The 11,012-nt window shown below is 37.2% G+C and overlaps 3 protein-coding genes across 14 annotated transcripts; all 3 read right to left on the reverse strand.

The window, feature by feature from the left end:
* Positions 1-71: 71 nt before the first annotated feature.
* LOC17896536 (transcription termination factor MTERF2, chloroplastic) lies at positions 72-5,312 on the reverse strand. Of its 12 annotated transcripts, none has more exons than XM_023787606.1 (6): positions 2,665-5,121; positions 2,135-2,200; positions 1,978-2,027; positions 1,191-1,833; positions 974-1,084; positions 72-562 (listed from the first exon to the last, which is right to left on the reverse strand). In XM_023787606.1, the coding sequence occupies exon 1, from the start codon at positions 3,951-3,953 to the stop codon at positions 2,673-2,675; it is 1,281 nt and encodes a 426-aa protein (XP_023643374.1). In that variant the 5' UTR covers positions 3,954-5,121; the 3' UTR covers positions 72-562; positions 974-1,084; positions 1,191-1,833; positions 1,978-2,027; positions 2,135-2,200; positions 2,665-2,672. The 12 variants fall into 12 exon arrangements, with proteins under 12 accessions (XP_023643374.1, XP_023643373.1, XP_023643377.1 ...); XM_023787605.1 differs by having other exon boundaries at positions 1,191-1,836; XM_023787609.1 differs by having other exon boundaries at positions 1,191-1,533; positions 1,636-1,687; positions 1,787-2,200.
* Positions 5,313-7,160: 1,848 nt separating this feature from the next.
* On the reverse strand, positions 7,161-9,022 carry LOC17896085 (transcription termination factor MTERF4, chloroplastic). Its single transcript, XM_006300990.2, has one exon. The coding sequence runs from the start codon at positions 8,674-8,676 to the stop codon at positions 7,420-7,422; it is 1,257 nt and encodes a 418-aa protein (XP_006301052.1). The 5' UTR covers positions 8,677-9,022; the 3' UTR covers positions 7,161-7,419.
* Positions 9,023-9,140: 118 nt separating this feature from the next.
* Positions 9,141-10,725, reverse strand: LOC17896518. The gene has a single exon (XM_006301349.2). It carries the CDS (start codon positions 10,574-10,576, stop codon positions 9,290-9,292), a length of 1,287 nt encoding a protein of 428 aa, XP_006301411.1. The 5' UTR covers positions 10,577-10,725; the 3' UTR covers positions 9,141-9,289.
* Between the last annotated feature and the right edge of the window lie 287 nt (positions 10,726-11,012).

The following is an 11,012-nucleotide window of genomic DNA, read 5'->3' on the forward strand; positions in this document are numbered from 1 at the left end:
CAAACTTTTCATCATGGTTTTGCTGAGGGGTTGATTCAATCTCTCTACCCATATGGCCATAAGCCTATAAGGAGATTGTTATAGTTTGTTTATTACGTTTATATAAAAGGTTTCTGGTCAAGAATTACAAAAGTTCATAGATTCTGATAGCAAATTTCAAAGAAACAGGGAAGGGGACTGCAAAAAATGGAGCTTGGGATCAAGTGACTTCTCACTTCTCAGCATCTGCTATAAGCAATGGTGGATACTTTGTAATGATACTGGAGATTTGAGAATCTGTGAACCTATTACTACTTCTACAAGGATTCAGAACTGAATCAGCATTTCCCTTGTCCTCGAACCTGACTTTCCGTGAGATTGATTCTGCAAGCTTTGTAGTAAAACCGAATGAACCAACGAGGTAAGAGACTGTACGAACTAGAAACCTTCCCTTTTCGACCATTTTGAAGGCTCACAACAGCAGCAGAACTAGCAACGGAAGAGAAGGAATTGGACAAAGCAGTTTCCTTTTGCTCAAAAAAGCTCAAATGACGCAATTTCTGAGATTCGACCAACCTTCATCCTGGAGAATCAAAGAAGAATACATGACAAAGACAAGGCAATGCGATTAACAAACCGCAAAAAGGAGCATATGAAAAGGAAAAACAAAATTGGGGTTTATGATGCTTCTACCAATATACCCTAATGAATTGACAAATTTTGTCATCTTTGTCATCATATATCAATAAGAGAGTTCAAAACAATGATGACTAGTGAAGAGTGTGTGAAGTTTTGAATAACCAAGCAACCAGAGCACTGGCTAAGTCGGGACAGTGAATTATATATCCTGTCAATGTCAGTCAAGCAACAACATAAACTTATTCACTCCCTCTTAAGACTATATTATACCAAAAAAAAATACTGAGTGCTAACAAAGGTCTCTGGAAAAATAACATATTAAGAAATTCGCAATTGCAGGACAGACCAAACTTACCATTAATCTGGCTCTAAGAAGTAAAGTAAAAGGCCTTCCATTTATCCATGGCAAAGCTTTGATTTTTGGTTCCTTCCCAGCGGCAGCTTTTGCTAATTGCACCTCCTTTACCTATTTTAGAATACCAAGAGACTTAGAGATCACTCTAACAAAATAAGTTCATCAATGAGAATATGTGACAGTATAAGAAACTCTGTACAAAGTTCAATAAGAACACCTTTAAAACCCTACATATAGCCACAGGAACTGAGCTTTCTATTGCAATGTAGCTTGGCTTTATATCTTTACCCTTAAAACTGAGCTCGCTTCTCTTCTGAGCTTCCTACTTTGCTTGTGCTGTCTCAGTATTCTCCTCGGCTAGCTTCTCTTGTGGTTTACGTTTCACTTCTGGAAGGAAGTTATCAAAGTCAAACATAGCCAAACCATCTTCCGAGGCCTATACACTTTTCTCATTGAAGATACACAGCTACTACTCCAGATTTTCATATTTTAGCTTCATTGCGACTCGAGTCATCTTCAGATCACTTATGTTCCAGTTTGATTCACTAGAATCTCACATTCTGAATCATATACTCATAAGAATCAGTACTACTAACCAAGCAGGCCCAGATTAACTTGAGTCTGGTTAGTTACTCTATTGGACTAAATTTATGATCACCAACCAATGTATGCACACCAGACTACATCTGATAACTTTCATAACCAAATGTGATCCTACATAATTCAAGTACACAACCAAATAGGTCTCTTTAATGCTTTTCTGGATTCATCACTGAAAAAAAGAGACGAGGATCACAAATTAAAGAAAGGTACTCTGAGACTTTGTTCTGCACCAAGAGATTCACTCTCACGTTCCTATCCTGCTATCAAGAACGAACAAACAGAGACTCAATTTCCAAAAGTATTAGCTAAAAGTGTTAGCTAAGTCCAAGTTTAAGGTGAAAACTGATACGGGACTGAATCCTGAATCATTCAAAGATGGAATAAACTTAACCTAGTCATACCATGGTATACTTGTACATTGCTATTTTCAAGGAACCCATATCTCATACGTCTAAAACACAATAAGACCAAGAAAAGGAAAAGTTAGTTCTGAGAGATATAGCTCTAGAGCCCAGTCGTATTTAGTAAAAAATGTAAAACACAGATATTAGATTTTACCAACTTGGACTGGATGATAATCTGATTTATGAGTCCTAATGTAGGATAGCTTTCTAGTGCCCCTGACTATATTCAAGACAATGTACCATAAAGCTCAGAGAAAACAAGTATGAAACAACATAGCAACAAAAGACTAAGATCACCGATCTGAAAATAAAAACATTCCACTAATCAGATGAATCATCTGGTCAAAGAATATCTATAGCAACGGCAGAGCATATATGACCAATCCACGAGCCAATAATATATACAGCAAAGACTTTAAAGTATCATAAGAGGGTTTTGGTATCACTAGCTATGATTTTTGTACTTCAATCTCAAAACTCTAACAAATAAAGCGAAAGTAAGCTTATCAGGAAACCAAAAACTAAAGAAAATTCTGGAAACTAACTGCCGTAGTAATATATCAAAAAAGAGATGGGGAATTACATTTAGAGAAAAACGGTTGGACCGGGATCAAATTGATATTTAAAAAGTCTAAAATTGAGGTTTTAAGATATTCAAAAATAGAACCAGAATCCTTGACATGCCTTGTGATCTATGAAGTACGATAGATAGTCATCAATTCAGTCACCAGCTGCTTGTCCTCGTGCTTCTTCACATATCTGTTCAAGAACACCTGATTGGTACATATGAAGACATACGATATCGAAGGGAGCTCATTCCCGATCAATCCTTTGGGCATGAGAGCGTTGATTACGTTAGACCTTGGTACAATCCTCTTCTCCATGCTGTATCCAAGTACCGCAGGGTTTGAAACCAGAGCCTTTAGAGGCCAATTCATCTTCTTGACTAGAAACTCGGTCTTCTTTTTAACCGTCTCTGCGGATAATCCAATGCCCTGAGGAAAGCGCTTAACCAACATCACAAACTCACCTCTGCTAAATCCTAGGCCTAGATATGTTTCAACGGTGTTCAATATCTTCTTCTCAGAGTGTGTCAGAAAGTTTGGCCACTTCTTGAACACTGCCCATACATCTCCCACATCAAAGCCTAACATACTATAAGCATTGATTTTCTCATCTATTGTTTTGTCGCTCAATCCTTGAACAATGGTTAGAGCTTCAACAAACTTTGCAGAGGTAGGATTAAAACCCATCTCAACAACTTTCTTGAGGGATTCTTCAAATTTTTCTTTACCAAAGACAGGTCCGTCACCAGAGATGAGCAAGCGGAATAACAACTTCCGAGGCATTCCCAACTCTCTCAAAACCGATACGTTTCTGATCTTGTTCTCCAGATTACCCTGTGGAAAAGAATGACATGAATTCTCGCTCTTGGAACTCGTATAATGTAAAGTGTCTTTGATGAAATCATAGTACACACTGATAGTTTTCTGCCCTCTCTTGCCCAAGATTCTCGGAACTGAAGAAACAACCTCAGTGACCTCAGAGCTTGAACCTCCTCTAGACTGCAAAAACTGAAGCTTTGGACCAAGTGATTTCTTAACATCAGCTATAAGCAATCGTGGATAACTCGTAACAATGGTGGAGATCTGAGAATCTGTAAACCCATGCCTTCTCAAAAGTTTCAGAACAGAATCAGGATTCGACTTGTTCTCGAAGCTGACTTTTTTCGAAATCGACTCTGCCACTTTCTTAGGTAAACCCAATGAACCAACGAGGTAAGAGACTGTAAAGTTCTTTCCTTTTCGACCAACACTAACAAGACTCGCATCATCAGCAGCAACACTAGCAGTAGCAGTAGCAGAGGAGAACAAATTAGAAAAAGCAAATGCATTACTTTGCAAAACAAATCTCAGATTACGCAATTTCTGCAACTCACCAAACCTTTTCCCATGGAGAATCAGAGAATACATAACAAAACAAAAGGCAATATACCCGGAGAAGGAGCGGAGGAAGAAGATACCAACAGATGCTACAGTGTTGAGAGAGATTCCGACCCAACTCTCTCTTTCAATTCGAGAAGTTGAATTACAGCATAAAGTCGCAAACTTTCTCCGAAATTACGAAACTTGTGGGAGAAAAAGAATCAAAATTTCGGAATTTTATGATACTCCCCTACAAACCTTGGGTGGTTGATTTAGGAATCCTGGTTTAGCTTTTATTTTCAAAGGTTTGTGTAGCTGTTGGGATTCGAACCATGGTCTTACCACTTAGCTACAGCTTGAAATAAATTTGGTACCTTTGTCATACATTAGTAAACCCATACTTGCTTACTTCAAACCTAATTGCGGCTCAAGTCATCTTAAGTTTGGCTTAGATCTCAAAGCTTTATAAGAGTCATGAACAACGTATCTCATTATGATCAACGGATCCATTTTGCAATGAAGTCCAAAATTAACAATCTAAGAATACAAGCTACAGCTATTTTTTATATTGAATTCTTGAAACCTTATTTCGAACATTAATGCTATTCTTCAGCAACACAAGATTCACTGATTCACCAACCACAAGCCTTCTTGACCGGTGATGAAGATAGCCATCAAATCAGCCACAAGGTCTTTGTCATCGTGCTTCCTCATATTCTTTGGAGATGAGAGCTTCAATTACATTACACTTGGTAGAATCCTCTTCTTCATGATCTATCCAAGTACCCCATGACTTGAAACCAGAGCCTTGAAAAAAAAAAATTTAAAAATATGAATTGATCGGAAGATCAGGACTTCACAAGTGCATCACTAGTAGCATAAGATAATAGAAAAGCTTCACTCGTCAAACCTTAAAATTGGCCACAAAAGCTCAAAATTTGGTTCTTTATCACCAACACGAAAAATAAAAAATTTCTAAGTTGAAGACAACAAGACATGAGAGGCCCTTCTCAGTCTCAATAAAGCGAAAGATGTAGTTGTTTCCACCCACATGAACTCTTTCATACTCATTGAGAGTGAAAAGACCCATCAAGTCTGGTTATCTTAAGAGCATTCATATAATAAATAGAAGCAAAAGTAAAAAGGAGTTCTCCAATGAGTAAAATTTCAAAATTATCCACAAAAGCTCAAAATTTTGTTTCCTATCACCTACACAACTAACCATAAGATGTGATTGTTGCACCCACAATACCAAGCGCACGGGTAAAGTTCTTCGATTGTCATGTATGGCTGTTGAACTTGTCTTATGGATTAGAAGCCAATGCGCTTGGTATTGTGGGTGGAAACAACTCACAATTATGAACTCATCTTTCCCATCGAGAGTGAGAATGATATAGTATGTCTACTTGTCTTAAGAGCTTTATATAGGAATCTCTCAAGTAGGAACTCTTTATAAATATAATAATAAACATGCTTAAGCAAAAGTAAAAGAGAAAAAGAGAAACGTGTCCAGAATAAGTAACGTTTTGTTTATGAAATTGTAACGTTTCTGACACGAGAAACGTCTATGAAGTTCAGTTCACAATTGTAATTATTTAAATGAGTACGTTTAGAAGATTCAGTTCACATTTATCATTCAACTATTAGTTTAATATTAAAATAGTAAAAATAAACATAAGCAAAAGTAAAAGAGAAAAAGAGAAACGTATATGGAATGAGTAAAGTTTTGTTGTAACGATCCTGACAAGAGAAACGTTTATGGAGTTCGATTCACATTTATAGTTTCTTAAATGAGTAACGTTTAGAAGATTCAGTTCACATTTATCATTCAACTATCAGTTCAATATTAAAATAGCAAAAATAAACATAAGCAAACTAAAGTAAAAGAGAAAGAGAGAAACGTATCTGGAATGAGTAACAATTTGTCTCTGAAATGCTAACGGCTATGAACGAGAAACGTTTATGAAGTTCAATTCACATTTGTAATTTTTTTAATGAGTAACGTTTTGAAGATTCTGTTCACATTTATCATTCAACTATTAGTTCAATTATTAAATAACAATAAACATAAGCAAAAGTAAAAGAGAGAAAGAGAAACATATCTAGAATGCATGAGTAATGTTTCGTCTCTGACATGGTAACGCTTATGACACGAGAAACATATATGAAGTTTAATTAACAGTTGTAATTTTCTGAAATGTGTAACGTTTATGAGATTCAGCTCACATTTGTCATTCAACTATTAGTTCAATTATTAAAATAATAAATAAACATAACCAAAAGTAATAAAAAAAAAAAAAAAAAAAAAAAAAAAAGAGAAACGTATTTGGAATGAGTAACGTTTCATTTCTAAAACGAGAAACATTTATGAAGTTCAATTCAAATTTGTGATTTTAAGAAACGAGTAACGTTAATGAGATTCAATTCACATTTGTCATTCAACTATTAGTTCAAATCAATTACTTTTATGTAACAATCCGTCCAGTGGGATCATCCGCCATGTACCACACCCCGCCACATGGTATCCTTACAGCGTTGCAGCGCATCGACCCTAAGCTCTATCATGTGGGCCCAAACTGCGCAGCCCACTGCTCGCAGCCTCCTGACCCACCAAGTAGGTTATTGGTGCGCTTTGCGTTCTTCGAACCCAGGTCATCACCATTTAACAACCTTCCCACCGGACAAGCTGTTACCAACTGATCACCGACTCATAACGTTACTCATTTAAGAAAATGACAAGTGTGACTTTAACGTTTCTCATTTCAGAAATGTTATTCATTTCAGAAAATTACAAATGCTCATTAAATTTTATAAACGTTTCTCGTTTTAGAAACGTTAGTCATTTCAGTAATGTTTCGATGATTCCAATAACGTTTCTCTTTTACCTTTGCTTATGCTTATTATTATTTTAATAAGAATTTCTTTTTCAAAAATCTCTATAAATGCTCTAAGACAATAGGCCCTTCTCACACTCCATCAGAACAATTATTCCAAAGTTGTGGTTGTCCAGTCACAATACCAAGTGCATTGGTTTAGTCATCTACAAAACAGCTAGAAATGAAGATCAAAGATCTTTGCCAATGTGCTTTGTATTGTAAGTGCAATAATCACGCTTAGGATTTGTCGTCTCGGGGAACCAAATTTTGGATATTTGTCTATCTCTTACATTCTCAGACGGGATGATGCTTCCAAAGAACTCAAGAGCTGCAATGCATCATTCAAATCCATAGCTGAATTTAAATCATGGTAAGCACGTACTGAATCAAACACTTGATGATCCAAATCTCAGTGATCAAAATGGGGAAGCAGGGTTCTGATGGAAGAGAACACATTTTTACAGAGGAACCAAAATTCTCACCAACAGAATTGAAAAAGGAACGTTTTTAGTGTTTTTTAGTTACTAATTAAACTTCAACCCACAAGAATCTTCTAATCTGTCCTACACATCTAGGCTACAAACCTCAGAAATATATCGAAAAAGCATAAAGAGGGAAAGGATTCAGTGCCTTATGATCTATGAAGCAAGATAGATAGCCATCAACTGATCAACCAGCTGCTTATCCTCGTGCTTCTTCACATACCGTCTTAAGAACTCCTGATTGGTATATGCCAAGACGGACGACATTGGAGGGACTTTACTTCCAATCAGTCCTTTGGATATAAGAACTTTGATTACATTACATCTTGGCACAATCCTCTTCTCTAGGCTGTATCCAAGTACTGAAGGGTTTGAGACCAGAGCCTTTAGTGTCCAATTCATCTTCTTCACAAGAAAGTCAGCCTTCCTCTTCACCATCTCTGCAGATAACCCAATGCACGGAGGAAAGTTCTTAACCATCATCGCAAACTCATCTCTGCTGAATCCTAAGCCAAGAAATGTTTTTATGGAGTCCGACATCTTCTTCTCCGTCACTCTCAGAGCGACTGGACACTTCTTAAAACTTGCCCATACATCTCCCACATCAAAGCCTAACCTTTTATAGAGATTGACTTTTTCTTCGATTGTTTTCTCGCTCATCCCGTAAATAACTTGTAGAGCTTCCACAAACTTTCCGGTGGTTGGATCAAAACCCATCTCAACAACTTTCTTGAGTGTTTCTTCAAATTTTTCTTTTCCACATACAGGTTGGCGATCCGAGAGGAGCAAGGAGAATAAAGACCTATGAGGCACACCTAACTCTCTCAGAACCGAAACATTTCTGATTTTATTCTCCAGATTACCCTGTGGAAAAGAATGACATAACTTTTCATACTTAGAACTCTTATCTAGTAAAGTTTCCTTGACGAAATCATAGTATACACTAATAGTTTTGTGCCCTCTCTTTCCCAAGATTTCAGGAACTGACGAAACAATCTGAGTGAGCTCAGAGCTTGAAGCTCCTCTGGACTGCAAAAACTGAAGCTTGGGACCAAGTGATTTCTCAGCATCAGCTAAAAGCAATTTTGGATACTCCGTAATGATGGTAGAGATCTGAGAATCTGTGAACCCATGCTTTCTCAAAAGACTCAGAACAGAATCAGAATTGCCCTTTTCCTCGAAGCTAACTTTCTTTGAAATCGATTCAGCTATATTTGTAGTTAACCCCAATGACTTAACGAGGTAAGAGACTGTAAAGTTCTTTCCTTTCCCACCAACTCTAGGACTCAAATGTAAAGCAGAAGCAGAGGAGAACGAATTGAAAAAAGAAGATGCTTTTTGCAATGAAACTCTCAAGTTACGCCATTTATGCAACTCTACTGACCTTCTTCCGTGGAGTATCAGAGAATACATGACAAGCCAATGAGATTACCGAACCCAACAGAGAAGCCAATACAAAACCAACAAACAAAAGCCACAATCTTTGAAGCTATTCGACTATAATCAATCTGACTCAATCCAAGCAGATGAAATTCAAAGGCATAGAGGTTGAATAAATGTTTCTCCAAACAAAAGACTCATTCATCTTTCAAAGATTCAAATTTAGGGGGAAGAAGGAAAAAAAAAACGCTTTTTTAGGGTTTATGATATCAAATTGATTATGGCAGCAAGTTCCAATTTTTAGACTGATGGCTTGATTATGGCAGCAAATGAAACAAAAATCGAATCCAACGGTTACCAATTGTTTAAAGCATATTAATCTAACGGTTCCAATTGCTTATTTCTCTCCCTTTATCTTTGGCAAGCTTTTTAACCAATGCTTGAGTTGTTAATTGAACAACGGGAAGTGAATTGTTGTTTACAAAGGCTACAATTGCTGGTGTTGGTCTCTCAAATTCTAAAGCGTGTATCACAAAATCTGTTTGTTTTCCCACACACACATAGAATAGAAGCTCTTCTTCAACGACAAAAGATTCACAAAGAAAGATAAAATTAACAATTAGATCCTATGACTAGCCTTTCTGATCTATGTAGCACGATCTCCGGTGAAAATAGTCATCAGCTCAGCCACCAGCTCTTCGTCATCGTAGTTCCTCACAAACCTACTTAAAAAAACCTTATCGGTATCCTTCAAAACAAACCCAATTGGAGGGAGTTCACTTCCTGTTTCTCCGAGCAGTTTTTTGGACATGAGAGCTTTGATTACTTTACACCTTGGTACAATCCTTTTCTCTAGGCTATATCCAAGTACCGCAGGGTTTGAAACCACAGACTTTCGTGGCCAGTTCATCTTCTTCACCAGAAAGCCAGCCTTCTTCTTCACCATCTCTGAAGATAACCCGATGCACGGAGGAAAATGATTGACCATCTTCGCAAACTCATCTCTGCTGAACCCTAAGCCTAGAAATGTTTGAACGGAGTTCAATATGTTCTTCTCAGAGAGTGCCAGAAAGATTGGATACTTGTTGAAAATTTCCCATCCATCGAAGCCTAACCTTCTATAAAAATTGACTCTTTCTTCAATTTTTTTGTCACTCAATCCTTGAACAATGCGCAGAGCATCGACAAACTTTGCAGTGGTCGGATTAAAACCCATCTCAACAACCTTCTTAATGGATTCGTCAAACTTTTCTTTACCATGGACAGGTCCCCCATTAGAGATGAGCAAAGGGAACAACAACCTCTTAGGTACACCCAATTCTCTCAGAACCAAAACATTTCTGATTTTGTTCTCCTGCTTACTACCCTCTGGCAAAGAATGACATAACTTCTCGTACTTAGAACTCTTATCTGCTTCTATAACGACTTTGACAAAATCATAGTATCTACTTAGAGTTATCTCCCCTGTCTTCCCCAAGATTTTCGGAACTTCAGAAACAATCTCAGTGAACTCAGAGCTTGAAGCTCCTCTCGACTGCAAAAACTGAAGCTTAGGGCCAAGTGATTTCTTAGCATCAGCTGTTAGCAGTTTTGGATAATCCGTAATGATGCCAGATATCTGAGAATCTGTGAAACCATGGCTTCTAAAAAGATTCAGAACAGAATCAGCATTTCCCTTGACCTCGAAGCTAACCTTCCTTGAAATCGATTCTGAGAGCTTTCTAGTTAAACCCAATGTACCAACAAGATAAGAGACTGTAAAGTTCTGACCTTTTCGACCATCTCTTGAGCTCACATCAGCAGCAGCACGAACAGAGGAAAAGGGATTTGAAAAAGCAAACGCATTTTGCAAAAGGTTCACTGAATCTCTCAAATTACGCCATGTTTGTAACTCAATGGAACGTCGTCTTCCATGGAGTATCAAAGAATACATGATGATGAGATTAACCCACGAAGCACACACGATCGCTCAACTCTCTCACACGATTAGAATTGGAATCGCACAACTAAGAAACAAAAACGGAACAGAGAAGAAGAAGAAGAACTCTGCATTTTATCCGCCCGTTAAACCCTAAATCGCAGAAAAATCAAAACTTTGGTGAGGAAGAAGAAATCTGATGCTAACCCTTAAACCCTAATTTCATAAATTAGGATTCCTCGTTTCTCAAAGAACAAAGTTCAAAATATTACAACAAAAAAAGAAAAAAAAAGTAATACAAAGAGTCTGTGCGGCTGCTGCTATTCGAACCAGGGTCTTATCATTAAGGTACATCTTTTATTGTCATATGAAAAGTTTGAAAACAGAGATTTTCTTCAACTTGTTAACCCAAGCTTCTCAAAAATAGAGAATCCATCAGAACCCATTATTA

Source organism: Capsella rubella, unplaced genomic scaffold (assembly GCF_000375325.1).
Source record: "Capsella rubella cultivar Monte Gargano unplaced genomic scaffold, Caprub1_0 scaffold_2, whole genome shotgun sequence".
Classification (NCBI taxonomy): Eukaryota; Viridiplantae; Streptophyta; class Magnoliopsida; order Brassicales; family Brassicaceae; genus Capsella; species Capsella rubella.

What these genes read in the sequence shown, in the direction of transcription:
- LOC17896518 (XM_006301349.2), bottom strand. Translation starts at nt 10,576, where the DNA reads ATGTATTCTTTGATACTCCATGGAAGACGACGTTCCATTGAGTTACAA.
- LOC17896536 (XM_006301131.2), bottom strand. Translation starts at nt 3,953, where the DNA reads ATGTATTCTCTGATTCTCCATGGGAAAAGGTTTGGTGAGTTGCAGAAA.
- LOC17896085 (XM_006300990.2), bottom strand. Translation starts at nt 8,676, where the DNA reads ATGTATTCTCTGATACTCCACGGAAGAAGGTCAGTAGAGTTGCATAAA.